This window comes from Silene latifolia, chromosome 5 (assembly GCF_048544455.1).
Source record: "Silene latifolia isolate original U9 population chromosome 5, ASM4854445v1, whole genome shotgun sequence".
Classification (NCBI taxonomy): domain Eukaryota; kingdom Viridiplantae; phylum Streptophyta; class Magnoliopsida; order Caryophyllales; family Caryophyllaceae; genus Silene; species Silene latifolia.
Genome location: NC_133530.1, coordinates 20,291,639 through 20,312,446, shown reverse-complemented (window position 1 = coordinate 20,312,446; position 20,808 = coordinate 20,291,639). Strand labels below are relative to the sequence as shown.

The window sequence follows — 20,808 nt, the reverse complement described above, 5'->3', positions numbered from 1 at the left end:
CGCGAAGATACCACGGTCGGTTTGCGATGCACTTGACATGAAGACTAGACGGTTCTTATGGGGAGGTACTGAGGAACATAAGAAAATTCATTTGATTTCTTGGGACACAGTTCAGAAGCCAAAATCTATGGGAGTCTTAGGTATACGCTCCTCTCTACAGTCAAATGCAGCGTTCTTAACCAAGCTAGGATGACGAGTTTTGAATGAACCAAGTACATTATGGGATCGGGTCCTCCGTGCTAAGTATTGTAATGTATGTCGATGTGATGTCGACATGTTTCAACCTAAACCAGACATGTCCAATGTTTGGGCTGGTATTACCTCGCAAGAAAAAATAATTAATAGTGGAAGCACAGTTGCGGTGGGAAACGGTAGTCGTAAAACTTTGTTTTGGGATCATTCTTGGGTGGACTCAGGCAGCTTGTCAGATAGAACTATTATGACGATACCTAACAACATTTTGGGTGCCCGTAGCAGATATGTGGGACTGTAATACCCGTCCTTTTAGAGACTCGTTGACCGTTGTTGACTGACCTTAGACACCTATCCAGACCTTCGGAAACCTTACGAGTTAACCTTGTGACTTTGCAAAGAAGACGACCCTGAATGAGATATTAATATCGGGTGGTATCACTATACTCATATTGAATTATTTTATAAATATAAAATTATATTATTAAAATATTACATGTGAGTTTTGTAATATTGTCATTCAGTGTTGTGTTACAGTAAGTAGATTATACATTCAATATACTACCACCATTTGTATAGTTTCTGAGCATTATGATAAAACTTTTGAGTTCTGTTTTAAAAAAATTGAGTTTTACTATAAAGTCCCGAGTTCATTCACTTTAGCATTAAACTCAAAAAATTACAATTAAACTCAAAAACATTACATATAAGCCTAGTCAAATTTAAGTTTTGACGGAAAAAAATAAAATAAAATTTAACATATAAACTTTAATAAGCCAGGAAAAAATAACAAATGCTAAAAAATAAATAAAGTTTGAGGCCATGTATAAGCTCAGAAAAAATATATATATATATATATATATATATACTCAAAAATAAATAAAGTTTGAGCTAGTACATTCGATGCATGTTCCTTTTCCATTAACCCAATACTCATTTAAAATACTATGTTATTAATAATGATTTTAGAGCAAGTTCAATGGTAAGCTAGTTGCAACTAGTTTATCGTTGTCACATCAAATGTGAAGCTATAACAATCTTAAACTAACAAACTTGTAAAATGGTTTAGCTTTATTTATACTAGCTTGATTGAACCCAACTAACTTCTTAATTCTTATTGATTGTTTTTTTAGTTGGTCCACTTAAGCTACTAGCCTAAGAGCATCTCCAATGGTTTGCTTTAAGCACTTGCTTGCAATATTTGTAAAACTACAAGCAAGTAGCTTACCATTGAAGTAAGGCCTGTTCTTTTGGACCGAAAATGAATCGATCTGAATCGAATCGAACTTATAGGATCTCGAACCGAATCGAATCGAATCGAACTTATAGGAACTGAACTTATAGGATCTGAACTGAACTGAACTTATAGGATCTGAACTGAACTTATAGGATCTGAACTGAACTGAACTTATAAGATCTGAACTGAACTAAACTAAACTTATAGGAGCCGAACTTAACTTAATTTTATTTTATTTTATTTAACTTAACTATTATTATTATTATTATTATTATTATTATTATTATTATTATTATTATTATTATTATTATTATTATTATTATTATTATTATTATTATTATTATTATTATTATTATTATTACTTGCCAAGAGAGAACATTGATAAAAAAAAATTATACTCTAAAACACAAGGTAAAATAATAACATTTTTCCGCTTTATATGCATTGATTTGTTTATACATTATACTACGATTACATTACGATAATAAATAAATCACATATTATATCTTTTTTTCTAATCATTTATTTCCATATTATCATAATCCTCATCACTTTCATCTTCACTATCACTCTCAACAACGGATCCATTGCCTCGCCAAATATTTTTGACTATATTGTTTCGTACCTAATACATGGCCTTATTCCGCTTTTTATCAAACATGCCTAAATCTATTGTGACGCTGAAATTATTAATGAGAGGAGTGATTTTTTATAAAATAATAATGTATGTATCGAATAATTAATGTCAAATGTTTTTGCATCGGTATTTAAAAATAATACTCTGTATATAGCTTTTCTGAACTAAATTTATAAGAACTTATAGGATCTGAACTGAACTTATAGGATCTGAACTGAACTGAACTTATAGGATCTAAACTAAACTGAACTTATAGGATTTGAACTGAACTTATTGGATCTCGAATCGAATCAACTTATAAGATCTCGAATCGAATCGAACTTATAGGATCTCGAATCGAATCGAATCAACTTATAGGATCTGAAGTGAACTGAAATTAAATGACTTTAAGTCTAAAAGAACAGGGCCTAAGTAAAATAATGTGTAGCTTATGAGCATTGTAGTACTACTAGGCTACATGCTCGGTATGAAAAGAAGAAAAAGTACTCCCTCCTATTCACCATTTTCTTCCCCTTTCCTTTTTGCATAAGAAACAAGAAATTGAATTTGGACCACATAAAACACACTACCCCATATGCTATTGAATTTGGACTATGCAAATCAACCCAAAAAAGGAAATAGGGAAGAAAACGTGAATAATCCGTAAAAGGAAATAGGGAAGAAAATGGTGAATATGAGGGAGTAAATTTTTTGATTAGATGAAAATAATAAAGTGGAACCCATATAAGCTACAAAGTGTTGTAGCTTTCCATTGGAGCGGTTTGTAGCTTAAAAGCAGAGTAGCTTAAATAACCGAGTTGGTAAGTCAAGCTACGATGGTTTAGCCAGTAACTTAAGAAGATGGTATGACAAAGGTAAGCCAGTGTCGATGCTCTAATGAGACTAGTTGCTCAACCTAAGCAATTCTACTTGGTCATCTTCAATAGTTTAGCCAGTAACTTACAATTTTAAGAAATTGCAAGGTGTAAAATTATAGTATTAATGAAGAATAGAATATGTTGAGATGTATATTATTGAATTGTATATCAAATGTGTAAGTTACAATGAAGGATGCAAGCTGGTATTTATAGTAGTTGATCTAACAACCTAAACCAACTTGCTTTAACTAACTCTGACTATTGTAACTAACTTTGACTTTACTCTAACTAACTACCAAATACATCATATATCCAATATACCCCCCTCAAGCTAGGTATTAGGTAGACATAAACCTAGCTTGCGAGAGAAATACTGATGCTGTTCAGATCCTAATGCTTTAGTCATGATGTCTGCTATTTGCAGTCCTGTTCTGAGATAGGTTGTAGACAGAAAACCTTCATCTTGCTTCTCCCTGACGTAATGGCAATCTATAGTCAAGTGCTTAGTACGTTCATGGAAAACGGGATTAGCTGTGATATGAAGAGCAGCCTTATTGTCACAATGTAATGGTATAGGTTTAGCAACTGTAATCTGCAAATCATTGAGCAACCTATCAAGCCAAACCAACTCAGAAGTAGTGAAAGATAAGCTACGATATTCAGATTCTGCTGAGCTCTTGCTAATTGTGGGTTGCTTTTTAGTTTTCCAAGACACTAAGGAATCCCCAAGGAACACACAGTAGCCACTGAGTGATCTTGCTGTATCCTGGCATTTGCCCCAATCTGCATCACTATAGGCTGTGATGTTTGTGTTTGATTGGGATTTATAATGAAGACCAGCATTAATAGTTCCTTTGAGATACTTAACCACATGGAGAGCAGCTTGCATGTGAGGTTGCCTTGGTTGGCTCACAAATTGGCTAAGATGCTGTACAGTGTAGGAAAGATCAGGTCTTGAAAGATTCAGGTAGAGTAGCCTGCCAACTAATCTCCTATACTGATCAGGATCTGCTAACAGTTCTCCCTCTCCTGAGGACAACTTCAGACCTTGCTGTAGAGGGAAAGCAGCAGAGTTACACCCTTCCATTTGTAGATCCTTTAGGATATCTAATATATATTTCCTCTGGTTGATCATAATCCCAGAGTCATTTCTTGAGATTTCCAAACCTAGGAAATATCTCATGTTTCCCAGATCTTTGATAGAGTAAGCAGCATTCAGTTGTGCCTTGACATTATTGATCTCTGTAAGAGTGGTTCCAGTTAATAAAATATCATCAACATAAACTAGTAGTACTGTGAAGCCACCTGTAGCTGAATCTGATTTAGTAAACAAGGAGTAATCCTGCTTAGACTGAACATAGCCTAATTGCTGCAAAAACCTGGTAAGCTCTTTATTCCACTGTCTAGAGGCCTGTTTTAGGCCATACAGGGACCTCTTTAGTTTGCAAACCATGCCTACATCAACAGTATAGCCTTCTGGAACTTTCATATAAACTTCTTCATCCAGATAACCATGCAAGAATGCATTGTTAACATCTAACTGGTATAATGGCCAGTTTTTAAGTGCAGCAACAGCTAGTAAGGTCCTAACTGTTGTTAACTTTGCAACTGGGGAAAAAGTGTGCTTGAAATCCCTATCTTTTATCTGGTTGAAACCCTTAGCAACTAGCCGTGCTTTAAATCTCTCCACAGACCCATCTGACTTATATTTTATTTTATAAACCCACTTGGATCCAATAGGTTTCTTACCAAGAGGTAGATTAACCAATTCCCAAGTGTTGTTCTTTTCAAGAGCTTGAATCTCATCTTGCATAGCTTTGACCCATCTTGGGTCTTACTGTGCCTCTGAGTATCTGTATGGCTCATGTTCTTGCATTACTGAAGCAAGAGAAGCCACATACTCAGGATCATAATCTTGAAGCTGAGAACATATAGCAGCCTGGAATGCAACTGAATTAGCAGATCCAGAATTTTTTGCAGGCAGCTTTTGACCACAATGATAATCTTTTAACCAGGAGCTAAGTTGCCTTGGTCTGGATGATGTCCTAACAGGCACCTCAGTAGGAATAATAATAGGAGGAGAGTCACCAGAAGTTGCTTCAGAAGACTGAGTAACAGGTGAGCTTCTGGTTGATAAGGAAATGTCTTGTGGAGTGGACTGTTCTGCAGTCTGATTTTGTAAAATTTGTGTAGATGATGCTGGATTTACCAAGCTCATTGTAGAAATATTCATATCTTCACTTTGCTGATTTGTATAATAAAATTCCTGTTCTTTGAACACAACATCTCTACTAACAAAAACTTTATGTAATTGAACATCATAGAGTCTATAACCCTTCTGATTATGAGGGTATCCTATAAATATACATTTTCTTGCCCTATTGCCAAATTTGTCTGAAAAGGTAGGTGGCATAGTTGCATAACACACACAACCATAAACTCTTAAATTGTCATAAACAGGTTCAGTCCCAAAAATTAACTTGAATGGTGTATTATTATCAATAACAGGTGATGGCATTAGATTTATCAAATAGGTTGCTGTCAGAATACAGTCCCCCCAGAATTTTATGGGTAGATTCCCTTGAATTTTAAGAGCCCTAGCAGTCTCAAGAAGGTGTCTATGCTTTCTTTCCACCCTCCCATTCTGCTGAGGTGTCCCTACACTACTAGTCTGATGAACAATTCCTTTTGATTTAAACAAACCAGAACAATACTGCTGCAAAAACTCAGTCCCATTGTCTGAACGAACTGTCTTAACAGTCTTATTGAATTGATTTGATATATATGCTAAGAAATCTCTAAACAAACCAGGCACCTGATCTTTATTCTGAAACAATATGGTCCATGTATTTCTAGAATAATCATCCAAGATAGTTAAAAAATACTTAGCACCAGAAATAGATGGAACTTTATAAGGTCCCCAAACATCAATATGCAGCATATCAAAACAAGCAGCAGCTCTCTTATTACAAATAGAAAAGGGAAGTCTATGATGTTTAGCAAGAATGCACGTCTCACAACTGAAATCATGTTTTATTACAGCTTTTAAACCAGGAACAAACTTCAGTTTATTTACAGATAGATGTCCTAGTCTGCTATGTAACAAAGATAAAGAACTAGTAGCAGCTGCTAAACAAAAATTCTTATTGTTCTCAGAAGACATTCTAGTCTCTAGCAATTGTTGTATTACATTTGAAATGCTCTTATTAATGACTGAATTTTTAGTATAGAATCTATATAGATCAGCTACTCTCTGTCCTTTAGCAATCACAAGTTTACTTGAAAGGTCCTGAAATAGACAAGCAGTTGAGTTGAAAACAACAGACAAAGCATTGTGGTCAATCAACTTACTGACAGACATCAGGTTTTGCTTGAAATCTGGAATGTAAAATACATTGAATAACCTGAGTTTATCAGTCAAATTGACTGTACCCATTTGATGAACTAATTTAACAGAACCATCAGGTAACCCTACTTTTATGGGATCTTTTAGAGTGACCACATTTGTTAAAATTTTCAAATCATATGTCATATGATCTGAGGCTCCAGTATCTACTATCCAATCATTCAAAACAAAGGATCTATGTACTGAAGAAGCAAAGGAATGTGAAACAATACCTGCAAATTGAGAAGAAGAAAGACCAGCAGGTTGGTGATCAGACATCCTTTGCATAACCTGATCAATAACCGAAGTAATGATCCCATTTAACACATCTGATGAAAAACCAGCAGTATTAGCATTAGAAGTACTTGTAGAACAATCAGATGCCACCAAAACCTCATCATCCAATGGTGAGTTAAAACCAGAAACATCAGCAGCATTTGCAGTCTTCTTGGAAGAAGTAGCAGCTGTGCCAGTAGCAGTATTACTGACAGATGCACCAGACTTGAAGCCATTTTTATTCTTTCCTTTGCCCTTATCATTAGGAAACCCTTTGATGACAAAGCAATTAAGAGGATTATGACCAAATTTATTGCAATGTGGGCATTTATTTAGACCAAAACAAGTAGCTCTTGTGTGGCCAGCTTTCTCACAATGATCACAATATTTATCATTTGCAAACACATTCCCATCAGTTTTACCAGAATAACCAGGATTCTTCTTGTGTTCTGGAACCTTGTAACTGGCATAAGCAGTGGCCTCAGAAATAGTATGGACAGATTCAGTGATTTGTTTCTGTCTTTCTATCTTTTGAAGGAACCCTAAAGCCTTGTTTATGCTTGGCAAAGGATCCATTGACAGAATCTGAGACCTGACAGTGTCATAACCTCCATTTAAGCCCATCAAGAATTGAATTAACTTGGCAGTGTTCTCTCTTTCAATGATCTTCTTGAGTAAAGAACATGTGCATTGATCAATTTTGCCACAAGAACACAATGGAATGGGATCCAATCCATCCAAAGTTTCCCAAAGATTCTTCATCTTGGCATAGTAATCAACCAAAGAAGCATTGTCCTGAGAAATTCCTTCTAACTCCTTCTTCAATTGATAAACTTCTAAGGCACTAGCTTGACCATACCTCTCAAGCAATTCAGACCATAACTCTCGTGCAGAGTTAACATACTTCAAACTATCCTTAATTGATGAAACTAGTGAATTCAAAATCCATTGACGCACCATAAAGTCACATCTAACCCACTGACTGTATTTCTTATCTGTTTTAGGTGGTTTTACAAGAGTACCATCAACAAAACAGTCTTTATTTTTCGAAGTTAAGGCCATAAGAACCTCCCTACGCCAACCCAAGAAATCATGACCCCCAAAAAGAGTAGTAACGAGACTGGCAGTGGGTTGGTCAGACTGGGATAAAAACAGTGGGTCATCAAAGTATTCATAAGAAGAACTAGAAGTTGAACTAACATCAGGCATGTTGTAAAGTTTGGAAAGAAAAGTCTACTGAATAATCTGTAGCGGAAGCGATTTAAGATGATGAAGAATTAGTAATATACCTCAGAATCTTGAGGGATAAAGAATATAAAACCCAGATAAGAAAAAAAACAGAGAAGAACGAAGATCTTCAACCAAAAAACCCAGAAACAGATGATGAATCTTTAAAGTGAAAAACCCAGAATTCGTAATTCTCACTGATACCATGTAAAATTATAGTATTAATGAAGAATAGAATATGTTGAGATGTATATTATTGAATTGTATATCAAATGTGTAAGTTACAATGAAGGATGCAAGCTGGTATTTATAGTAGTTGATCTAACAACCTAAACCAACTTGCTTTAACTAACTCTGACTATTGTAACTAACTTTGACTTTACTCTAACTAACTACCAAATACATCATATATCCAATACAAGGAAATCCTAAAACCATTGAACTAAAGTAAAAATGAACAAATGTATATAACCCGAAAAAATTAAGATCATCAGTAAATTAAAAAAATTAAAGATGAGAAATATTTAAAAACTGTCGGACCTTAGAAGTAACATGAAAAGATTCCAGGTAATACTACTATTTTTTTTACAATACCACCGACACCGATTGCTACTGAGTGTCAAAATTCAGAACAATCATATTCCCATAAAATGTTTGAATAAATAATCCAATACAAATACTGTGCTATAAAACTCCATAGTTCATACCACGGTAATTTAGAGGTGGCAATTGGGTTTATTTGGGTTGGGTTTGGGTCTGATCAAGTTGAACCAGTTCATATTGGGTTTGTATACTTTCTCGAGTAGAGCCGGGTTTGAGTCAGGTTGTTACCGGGTCGGATAATTTTGGGTCAATTGATGTATCGGGTCGGGTTTAGGTACAACTGGAAGCCAGTCATGCCACATTCTCATTTTCAATCAGATTTCAGTGTATATTAGAGCATTGTCGATAATTTAAACTCCGAATTCATCAAGCAAAATGGCGAGCAACTACAATGACGACGAGCCAGTTACTGTAGAATCAGGTATTTTTACTCTTATCAAATGCTTTATTTTTTCTTTTGTGTATATAATTTCACACTAAAACTTGAGAGAGACGGTCTTTCAATAAGTTGTTGATAGACCAGTCTTTCGTACCCTTTTACTTGTATTTCGTGACCCTTTTGTTAGTCGTGACATAGTAATTTTGTAGCTATTTACATAATAAATGTATCCATTTTATGTTTAATTATGATTTGTACATATTTTATTATCTTTAGTACCACTTTTTCTTAAAATTGTAAAATAGTCTCTCAATAAACTTATTGTGAGACCGTCTCTCACGAGACCATCATTCGATTTAATACGGATTCGAGCCGTGAGTACAGTCGATTTTTAACATTGCTGCATCTTTAGGGCTCGAATCCAAAACCGCTTATTAAGTTAGAAGAGTCTCCTATGAGTTGATCTAAGTTCTCATGACCATAGACCATTCATATAAGGCATGAAGTGTTAGTATTGTTTTCTATTATATTCCATCCGTCCCGGTCATTTGTTGTCCTTTTTCATATTGAGATATCCAGTGAATTGTTGTCTTTTTATTTTAAGAATGAATTTGATGGGTAATTTGATCATTCACACTCAATTTGTTCCACCTGTCATTTTGTAATTGATCCCTTGGTCTTTGTGCCAAAACCAAAGGACAACAATTGACCGGGAAGGAGGGAGTATTAAACTGGTAAATATTTATCCGAGACCGAAACATGGCCCCAATTTGGCGGAAAAAATAGCGAATCTGGGTTAAAACATCATGTGTTTGGTCGGAACCATGGAGTGGGACAAGTCAATGGAAAAATATAATCAGTCTCACTATAGACGGGTATATCCGTCTAAAGTGAAAGACAAGTCAAATAAATATGTTTAAAGTGGTGATATTTTTTGACCCACCATGCAACTTGTTGTTTGTCTTATGTTAAAGTGGGTGGATATTCCCTGTTTGTAATGAGAATTTGTGATGGAAAAATACCACGGTACCTGGACGACCATAGTTTTTAGCGGGGTGAAGAATCTGACTTAGAAAAGCATAATATCAGACCAAATTGCTCCCATTAATATTTGAACCGGAGACTCGCGAAGATTTGAACCCGAGACTTATGAGTTTATTGAATTACTCAAGCATGTTTTACATTAGAACACCTTTCACGGCAATTACTTGATCCTATTTAACAACGTTGACCATTTATTCTGTTGGAATAATGGGGTCCCTCCAAGTGGGGGCCACATGCATTAAATGATAGAAGAAAAAATGGGATTGCTGGAGTTTGCTAGAAGTAGTGAGCGTAGGACGGTGTCAGTAGTAGGACGGTGTAGCATACATATTTTTCAAACTCTGCGTGCTCAGTTGCAAAATGTGCAGTGCCATGGAGTACTATAAATACCAAGCTTCGGAGCATTGCAAATCAACCCACATCCACAACAATCCCACAAAAGCCCGTGAGTAAGCAATAATCTACTTACTGAGGAAAATACGAGAGAGTTTGAGAGTTAGTGTGTGCTTGCTCAAATAATCCTCAAGATCACGGTATCCAGATCGGAAAGGCGTAAAATCTCCGACCGAGTCCCACACATTTAGAATATTATTTCGAGGGTCCGAGTGTTTATCCTGGGTAGCTTTAATAATATTTGTAATCTCCTAGTGGGTACTAGGAAAGACATTGTGTTCCCATTATTTTGCTTATAGTGGAGATATTAAGCGGCCTATGGGTCCCATGGTTTTTACCCTTATTCAAAGGGGTTTTCCACGTAGAAAATCGGTGTCCATATTCTCTATTTTGTTGACGTATTTATTATCGTCTTGTCCATTTTATAATTACACTCCCGCAAGAGGGTAATAGGTCCACGCTTCCGCTCAATATTTACGCCTGTTACCCAACAGAGTGGTATCAGAGCTCTGGTAGCTCTCGGTATACTTTGTGTAATTTATAAAAATGGAGGATACCGTCACAATTAGTGGCATGATAAAATTAACGGCGACCAATTATCCAATATGGAAGCCAAGAATGGAGGATATTCTTTATTGTAAGGACATGTACCATGTCGTCGCATCTTCGACGAAACCCGTTGATAAAACGGAAGATGCGTGGAATACATTAAATCGAAAGGTTGTCGGATTGATCCGTCAATTTATCGATCGAGTGTTTTTCAAAGATGTAGCCGGTGACACGATGGCTAATACACTCTGGAATAGATTGGAGTCCATGTACGAACGCAAGACGGCTCTCAACAAAGCCTCTCTAGTTAGACGACTAGTGAGACAGGAGTACAAAGACGGTCGTAGCATGGTGGAGCACCTCAATGACTACCAGGGCTTGTTAAATCAGATAACAAGCATGAAGATAAGTCTCGCAGATGAGGTTCATGCACTCTTACTTCTCAGCTCTCTCCCGGACAGCTGGGAAACACTCGTGGTGTCCTTAAGCAACTCCGTTCCAGAAGGAAACCTCACAATGACAATTGTGAAAGATAGCTTGCTTAATGAAGAAGCTAGAAGAAAAGAATTTGGTACTTCTAACTCTGTGGAAGTCCATGTTGCAGAAACCTCTCGTGGAAGAGGTAAAAGCAAAGGGTCGCAAAAACGCGATCAATCCAGGGGGAGATCGAAGGCCAGAAAAGAAGTTACCTGCTACTATTGCGAGAAACCGGGCCACAAGCAAAATGAATGTCGATTAAGGAAACGTGATCTAGCGAAAGGAAAATCTCGCAACAATGATCACGAAAGCCAAGGTGAAACCAAGGTCTTAGTCTGCCAGTCTTTGAAGTATTTTTCATAGGTGACGATGGTTACCTAAATGTGGCATGTGAGGATAGTATGTGGGTTGTTGACTCTGGCGCGTCATACCACATCACCTCAAATGTCGACTTCTTCTCCTCTTATACTGCCGGAAATTACGGTAGTGTAAGAATGAGAAATGATGGTTCCTCCAAAATCATTGGTATTGGAGATGTTATTTTGCAAACCAACACTGGGCATAAGTTGGTACTGAAGAATGTCCGACATGTTCCTGACATCCGGTTAAACCTAATGTCTGCCGGGATGTTAGATGATGAAGGTCATTGCAGTCAACTCAATGATGGCAAGTGGAAGTTGACTAAAGGTTCTATGATCGTGGCGCGAGGAAAGAAGCAGAGAACACTTTATATGACTCAAGCGAAAGTGAGTCATGGAGAGGCAAACATTGTTGCACCAGATGCCTCTACCGAGCTTTGGCACAAAAGGCTCGGGCATATGAGCGAGAAGGGCCTACAAATCCTCGCTCGTAAGCAAATCCTCCCTGAAGTGAAAGGTGTGCCCCTAAAACTCTGTGTTGATTGTTTGGCTGGGAAACAACATAGGGTGGCATTTCAAAGAACGCCTCGTAAAAGGCGTAGCAACGTTTTGGATTTAGTCCACACGGATGTCTGTTCCATAACAGAAAAGTCACATGACGGTGTATTGTATTTCGTGACTTTCATTGATGATCATTCTAGAAAAATATGGGCTTCTGCTTTGGCGAACAAGTCCCAAGTACTAGAATCATTCAAGGTGTTCCATGCTAAAGTTGAGAGAGAAACTGGCATGAAGTTGAAGAGCGTTAGAGCAGACAACGGCGGTGAGTATCGGGGTCCGTTTGAAGAGTATTGCCGAGGCCATGGAATTAGGCTCGAGAAAACGGTTCCCAAGACACCACAACAGAATGGTGTAGCAGAGAGAATGAACAGGACAATCGGAGAAAGGATTCGGTCCATGCTCTCTCACGCAAAGCTTCCAAAAACGTTTTGGAAAGAAGCACTAAGGACAGCTGTCTACCTGATTAACCGATCCCCCTCGGTTCCTCGGATGGTGATATCCCGAGAGAGTCCGGACGGAAAAGATGTTTCCTACAAGAACTTGAGAGTCTTCGGATGTAGAGCGTTTGCTCATATCCCGAGAGACGAAAGAGCCAAGCTTGATGACAAAGAAGACGAAGCAATGCATCTTCGTTGGGTATGGGGAAGAAGATTTCGGTTATCGTCTATGGGACCCGGTAGATAAGAAGATCTTCAGAAGTAGAGATGTGATATTCTTCGAAGATCAGACGATAGAAGACTTTGAGAAGCCAAGAAAACCAAAGTCTGACCCCATGAGTCCAGCTAATGTGGATCCAAAAGCTCCTGAAGGGAATGATGATCATGGGGGAGAAGATCACAATGATGATCATGACGGTGATGGTCCAGAGCCACCACAAGATCAAGTGATTCAACAGCCTCAACGACAACCTCAAGAAGTGAGGAGATCTGATAGGCATCGAAAGCCAAACTCCCTCTTTTCACCTGATGTATGGGCATTGCTTAGTGACGGGGGAGAGCTAGAGTCTTATAATGAGGCTATTGCGGATGTTCACCAGAAAGAGTGGAAAATAGCCATGCAAGACGAGATCAAATCCTTGCATGAGAACCACACATATGATCTGGTAGAGTTGCCAAAGGGCAGGAAAGCACTCAAGAATAAGTGGGTGTTCAAGTTGAAGACTGAAGAAAATAGCTCACAACCAAGGTACAAGGCAAGGTTGGTTGTGAAAGGGTTCAGTCAAAAGAAGGGAATAGATTTCGATGAAATTTTTTCTCCGGTCGTGAAAATGTCTTCGATCCGAGTTGTGCTTGGCATGGCCGCAAGCATGGATATGGAGATCGAACAACTCGACGTGAAGACAACCTTCCTACATGGTGATTTGGAAGAAGAAATTTTCATGGAGCAGCCTGAGGGGTTTGAGGAGAAGGGAAATGAACACTTAGTGTGTCGGTTGAACAAGAGCTTGTACGGTCTAAAACAAGCTCCACGACAGTGGTATAAGAAATTTGAATCCTTCATGATAGATCATGGCTATCGAAGACGATCATGGACCACCGTGTATTCGTGAAGAAGTTTCCGACGGGATAATATTATTCTCCTGTTATATGTTGACGATATGCTGATCGTTGGTCATGATACTATGAAGATCGCTAATTTGAAGAAGGCGATGACCAAGTACTTTGCTATGAAAGACTTGGGTCCTGCAAAACAAATCCTTGGAATGAAAATCTCCCGTGACGGGGAAAATAAGAAAATATGGTTGTCACGGGAGAGGTATATTGAGAAGTCATTAGAGAGGTTCAACATGCATAAGGCGAAGCCGGTAAGTTCTCCACTAGCTGGTCATTTCAAGTTGAGCTCTCGACAATGTCCTGAAAATGAGGCCGATGAACAAGAGATGCAGAAAGTTCCTTATGCATCTGCAGTTGGAAGTCTTATGTACGCGATGGTGTGCACAAGACCAGACATAGCTTATGCGATTGGTGTCGTTAGCCGGTTCCTCTCAAATCCAGGAAAAGCGCACTTTGGGAAGTCTGTCAAATGGATCCTCAGGTATTTGCGCGGTACCTCCAAGATGTGTTTATGTTTTGGTCAAGGTGACCACGTGCTAGATGGATATACGAGATGCCGATCTAGCCGGAGATCCGGACTCCCAAAATCAACTTCGGGATACCCGATGACTTATGCGGGGAGCAGATCATGGCAATCCAGGTTACGAAGTGTGTAGCTTTGTCCACTACAGAGGCGGAGTACATTGCAGTAACTGAAGCTTGTAAGGAACTTTTATGGATGAAGAAGTTCTTACAAGAGTTAGGGCAAGAACAGGAGAAGTATCGACTATATTGTGATAGTCAGAGTGCGATTCATCTCGCAAAGAATCCCACCTTCCATTCCAGGTCCAAGCATATAGATGTCAGATATCATTGGATCCGAGATGTGTTAGATTCCAATCTCCTAGAGCTCGAGAAAATCCATACCGACGATAAGGGGTCGGATATGATGACGAAGACGTTACCCATGGAGAAGCTCGATGTGTGTCGAAAGAAAGCGGGTATGGCGATGTCCCCACCTAGTCGGGAGGGGGAGAATTGTTGGAATAATGGGGTCCCTCCAAGTGGGGGCCACATGCATTAAATGATAGAAGAAAAAATGGGATTGCTGGAGTTTGCTAGAAGTAGTGAGCGTAGGACGGTGTCAGTAGTAGGACGGTGTAGCATACATATTTTTCAAACTCTGCGTGCTCAGTTGCAAAATGTGCAGTGCCATGGAGTACTATAAATACCAAGCTTCGGAGCATTGTAAATCAACCCACATCCACAACAATCCCACAAAAGCCAGTGAGTAAGCAATAATCTACTTACTGAGGAAAATACAGAGAGTTTGAGAGTTAGTGTGGTGCTCGCTCAAATAATCTCACAAGATGCGGTATCCAGTCGGAAAGGCGTAAAATCTCTGACTGAGTCCCACACATTTAGAATATTATTTCTGAGGGTCCGAGTGTTTATCCGGGTAGCCAGAATAATATTTGTAATCTCCTAGTGGGTACTAGGAAAGACATTGTGTTCCCATTATTTTGCTTATAGTGGAGATATTAAGCGGCCTAAGGGTCCCGTGGTTTTTACCCTTATTCAAAGGGGTTTTTCACGTAGAAAATCGGTGTCCATATTCTCTATTTTGTTGACGTATTTATTATCGTCTTGTCCATTTTATAATTACACTCCCGCAAGAGGGTAATAGGTCCACGCTTCCGCTCAATATTTACGCCTGTTACCCAACATATTCTCATATATGTAGCGACATGTGCATCAGGTGACCTCGGATCAGGAAAAATAGCGGTAGAAATATTCAATAAGGCAGATGCGGCGTTGGAGAAAACCGACTATAGGTTGGTAGTGGAACTGATGGGGTCGGGTACAGGGGACCAAAGATGTGGAGTTGATATAGTCGCGGTATTGGATGTGAGTTATAGTATGTGGGGAAAAAGGTTGGAGAAGTTGAAAACATCTATGAATTTTTTGGTGAAGAAACTTAGCCCGATTGATCGTTTATCAGTCATCACATTCTCGTGGAAAGCGGTCAGGTTGTGCCCATTGATAGCAATGCACAAGAATGGGCAAGCCAAAATTGAGATGCTCATCAATAAATTAGAGGTTGATAGTTACACAAATATCACGCGAGGCCTAACTGAAGCCTTAAGTGTGTTGACCCAACGCAGACAACAGGAGGGACGTACATCAGCTATCATGCTTATGGCCGATGGCGAACTAACTGATGGATTTGATCACCCTTCTACTGTTGACGTCTCAGGAGTGCCTGTTTACACTTTTGGCCTCAGTAGGGATCATGATAGCCAGGTGTGTGTGTATATCTTCCATTCAATTGTCTTAATTTTTCACATTTTTTACTGAAATAAATATGGCAACATGATTGAACTGTATTTCTTGCTATAAAGCTGCTTCAAGATATAGCAAGCAGAAGCGACAAGGGAACTTATTCGATTGCAGATGTGAAAGGATCGAGTTTGAATATAGCATTTTCATCATGTCTGGCGGGGCTCCTAAGTGTGGTTGTACAAGACTTGGAACTGACCATCACACAAAATGAATCAGAAATCCAGGAAGTGCACGCAGGGAGTTATAATCAGGCCCGTGTTAATGATTCTGTTACGATTTCATTTGGGGATCTCTACAACCGTGAGAAACGCAGCACCACCGTGTTTCTTAGTCTTCCCCCTGTTGAAGAACGAATGGCAATGGATATCCTCAAACTCGCCTTCTCCTACAGGTACCTTTTTTTTTCTATAAATAATTAAACTGACTTGTGTGAAGATGTCTTACATAAGTGCTATTGCATGCAGGCCAAGCGGTGGGGGAGCTTTGATTAAATCAGCGCCTATAACGGCTACAATGACCCGCACAAGTTCACCAGTGACAGTAGATCCAGTTGAGGTGAGCAGTGAAATCGCACGTGGCGATATTGCTGCTGCAATGCAAATGGCCAGAAATCAGGCTGACGCCAACGACTTCAACGGAGCTAAGAAAACTCTCGAAAACGTGAGGAAATCACTGGACAATGTTAACCGTGTGGCAGATACATTAATCAAGACATTGAAATATGAGGTGCAAGAGTTCTCGAGGTTGCTCATGGACCCCAAGTGTTATCTCAGAGAGGGTCGTGCATTCGCTCTTTCCTCTGAACTGTCTCATAACCTGCAAAGGTTTGCAGCGAGAGGGGACGCGTCCCAGCTATTCGCACTTGCCATACCTCTCGTCGCCCTGTTTGCCAACCAAGCCATAGAATTTGAGCAGAGCACTAGTATCAAAGTAAGCTCAAATTGTCTCTTGTTTTCTGTATTTTTTCCAGCTTTCCTTAATTCCAAGTATTAAAATTAAAAAGAACAAATCCTAATGGCCGATAATAATCATTTACTCTGATAATATTTCCTCGAGTAAATATGATGTCGGAGCCTAGGAGCTTAGATCTCTCGGCTGTGTGTGAAACATGATCATAACCAAGGGTTGGAGTTTAGAACTAGACTTATTCACGGATCATCTTATGCTTCGAGTCCAAGCTGACAGCGACAGTCGTCTTGTGGGTAGAACAGGCAAAGGTGACGATCTGATAAGGCTGATACGGGACTCAAAAATGACTCGAAAAGTGACCCGAACTTGACTCAATAGACCCGAGCCAAAAGGGACCCGATAGACCCACAATGAGCGGACTTCTTTAAAGCAAAATTCTGCCTAGAACGACCCAACCCTAGATGATCGGTCTGGAGTGACCCGGCCCAAAAATGACCCGATAAATTGTTGACTTGAAAACCGCCCAACTCAAACCCGACCCAGATGACCCATTTGCCAGGTTTATTTGTAAGTCTCGGGTAAAATGAATTGAGTTTTAATATATCATCCTAATAGGGTATAAATTTAATAGTTGGGCCGCAACTATATATTAGTTTAAGGTTTTGGTTGAGATGATTTATCTATATCGGAGCAAGTGCAACCAAAGGTACGAAGTAAAATTGGAAAAAATGTAAATGTAGAGTTGGTAAAAGCTGACCTAATAGAATTAAAAAATTTGATGAAGCGAAACTGACCTAACTATCTCATAAATATCCCATTAATATAAGAGCATTATTGTTCATAGATATCAAACAAAATGGTGAGGACGTTGACGAACTATGACGACGAGCCAGTCCCTGTACCGTCAGGTATTTTCACTCAATTGAATGCTTTATCATTAACTTTTTTTAATTTTATTTTCTCAAATTTTGAAGTATTAAAAAAAGTTAGAGAGTTATTCACTTATATTACCAACTAAGTACTTTTTCAACATTAACTTTTTTTTTTCCTAATAATTTTGACCATCTTTCTCAAAACATATGTATAGCACCGCCAAAAGGAGTTGGCCTCGGACAAGGAAAAATAGTGCAAAATATATTCAATAAGGCAGATGCGTCGTTAGAAAAGACCGACTATAGGTTGGTAGTGGAACTGATGGTGTTGGATAAGGAGGAGCAAAGATGTGGAGTTGATATAGTCGTGGTACTGGATTTGGGTGGTTTTATCCATGGCAAAAAATTGAAGAAGTTGAAAACATGGACGAACTTCTTTGTGAAGAAACTCAGCCCGATTGATCGTTTGTCAATAGTCACGTCACATTCTCAAAGAATGCGGGAAGGTTGTGCCCATTGACTAGAATGAACGAGTATGGAAAAGACAATGTTGAGTTGCTAATCAATAAGTTAAAAGGCGATGGTTACACAAATGTCACAGCAGGCCTACAAACAGCCTTAAATATCTTGGCCCAACGTAGACAAAAGGCGGGACGTACATCAGCTGTCTTGCTTATGTCCGACGGGAAACTAACTAATGGATGTGATCATCCTTCTACTGTTGACGTCTCGAATGTTCCTGTTTACACTATTGGTCTCGGTAATGATCATGATAGCCAGGTGCGTATTGTCTAAGCATCCGACATTGTTCACCTTCCCTTCAATTTAGTCTTAATTATTGCATATTTTTCGGAATTTTTTTGGTTAATTGGGGTTAATTAGCGAAATAATTAGGGATTTAGGGTCGGTTTGAAACTATTTTGACCCAATGGTTCCACGTCATCACTTATTATTTATTTTTTTTCAGTTTTTCTTCAAAACCGCTAATCTTCTTAGCGGCTTTACTATTTTTCATAACAGTCATTAAGCTTAAAAATTGATTCAAAATGTTAGGTAGGAAGCCGTCAAGAAAGTTGGCGGTTTTGCATTGTATCTTGACATTTTATAAGACTTGCAGTGTTCTTTGACAATTGCTAAGGGGTAAAGCCGCCAAGTTCTTTAGCGGCTTAGGGTTTTCAGTATGCATATCAGACCCCAGTAAACTTTAGCAAAGCCGCTAGGTTTCTTCGCGGTTCTGTATAAAAATTGAAAAAAAAAATCACAAAGTAATGACGTGGACCCATTGGGCCAAAATAGTTTCAAACCGACCCCAAATTCCTAATTATTTGCTAATTAATCCCAATTAACCAAAAAATTCCATTTTTCACTGAAAAACATATGGCAACATGACGGAATTGACATTATTGTATTTCTTCCTATAAAGCTGCTTCAAGATATAGCAACCAGGAGCTACAAGGGAACTTATTCGATTGCAGATATGGAAGATTGGACTTTGGATATAGCATTTTCATCTTGTGTAGCGGGCCTCCTTAATGTGTTTGTACAAGACTTGCAGTTAACCATTGCCCAACTCGGGTCAGAAATCCAAGATGTGCGTGCAGGAAATTATAATCAGACTCGTGATAACGAATCTGTTACTATTTCATTTGGGAACGTCTACAACTATAAGAAATTTAAGACGACCGTGTTTCTTAGTCTTCCTGCTATTAAAGAACGAACTACAATTGATATCCTCAAAGTTGCCTTGTCCTATAGGTAGGTACCTTTAATTTTACTTGCTCTATTTTACTGTAAACAATTCGAGTCAATTGTGCAAAATGCCTTATATAATTGCTACTGCCTGCAGGCCAAGCGGTGGGCGGGCTTTGTTAATTAAATATACACCTATAACGGTTACATTGACCCGCACGAGTTCACCGGTGACACTAGACGACCCAGTCGAGGTGGGCAACGAGATTGCACGTGGAGATACTGCTGCTGCAATGCAAACGGCCAGAAAACAGGCTGATGCCAACGACTTTGATGGAGCTAAGAAAACTCTTGACAACATGGGGAAATCACTAGACAGCCTTAACCGTGAGGCCGATAAATTAATCAAGTCATTAAAATATGAGGTGCAAGAGTTCTTGAAGTTGCTTAAGGACCCAGAGACTTATCGCAGACAGGGCCGTGCATTCGCTCTGTCTGCTGAACTGTCTCATAACCTGCAAAGGTTTGCAGCCAGAGGGGACTCTTCCCAGATATACTCTGATTAAATATGTTGAAATTTTGGTAGCGGAATTGTAGTGAGCAGACATTCCCGATTCCCGAACATGGTTCTTCTTTATTAATAAATTGAATTGTTTATTAGTCGCAATCATAATGAGGTGGCTCATGCTCTCGCGCATGTGCTACCGGTAGCGGTAGGAAAAACTGTTTGGAACGGGAGCTTACCCGATGTTGTTAGCTGTTTGTTTGAGTAATGATATGAGTGTACCCTTTTGGGTTTCAAAAAAAAAAATATATATATATATTGAATTGTTTGATATATTACATTAAACATGGGAAGGTAATATGTTGGGAGAGTGATAACTCACAAATACTATCCTACAACCAGTTGTATAGTAGCATTGTACAACCGTCTCAAAGTTGTTGAGCTCTTACACAAAGTTGTTGAACTATTTTATAAGTTATTGAGTTATTTTAAAAAGTTATTGAGCTCAACAATTATTCTGTTAAGCTCAATAACTTTGTATCATAACTCGATAATTTTGTTAGTAGAACTCGATAACTTTATAACAAAGTTCAACTACATTGAAAAAGTTGTATATACAACCAGTTGTATAATACATTAACTGGTGATAACTCCATCTCCAGAATCTATGGCTACAGCGATAAAGTGAAGTTTTTATCTTATTTTCTTCTACTTTGCCTCTTGTATTTTGTTTTATACCTTCTACTATAACTTCTAAGTATGACTATTACAATACAAATTGC

The 20,808-nt window shown here is 38.5% G+C and overlaps 3 protein-coding genes across 3 annotated transcripts; 2 read left to right on the top strand and 1 right to left on the bottom strand.

Moving 5' to 3' along the window:
* Positions 1 to 4,757: 4,757 nt before the first annotated feature.
* LOC141655000 (uncharacterized) lies at positions 4,758 to 7,793 on the bottom strand. Its single transcript, XM_074462105.1, has one exon. The coding sequence runs from the start codon at positions 7,791 to 7,793 to the stop codon at positions 4,758 to 4,760; it is 3,036 nt and encodes a 1,011-aa protein (XP_074318206.1).
* A 541-nt stretch (positions 7,794 to 8,334) lies between these two features.
* On the top strand, positions 8,335 to 18,352 carry LOC141654999 (putative E3 ubiquitin-protein ligase EDA40). Its single transcript, XM_074462104.1, has 6 exons — positions 8,335 to 8,835; positions 15,468 to 16,012; positions 16,111 to 16,442; positions 16,516 to 16,981; positions 17,805 to 17,868; positions 18,048 to 18,352. The coding sequence occupies exons 1-6, from the start codon at positions 8,790 to 8,792 to the stop codon at positions 18,350 to 18,352; spliced, it is 1,758 nt and encodes a 585-aa protein (XP_074318205.1). The 5' UTR covers positions 8,335 to 8,789.
* Positions 18,322 to 20,297, top strand: LOC141655977 (uncharacterized). Its single transcript, XM_074462953.1, has 3 exons — positions 18,322 to 18,612; positions 19,256 to 19,587; positions 19,679 to 20,297. The coding sequence occupies exons 1-3, from the start codon at positions 18,358 to 18,360 to the stop codon at positions 20,085 to 20,087; spliced, it is 996 nt and encodes a 331-aa protein (XP_074319054.1). The 5' UTR covers positions 18,322 to 18,357; the 3' UTR covers positions 20,088 to 20,297.
* The last annotated feature ends 511 nt before the right edge of the window (positions 20,298 to 20,808 follow it).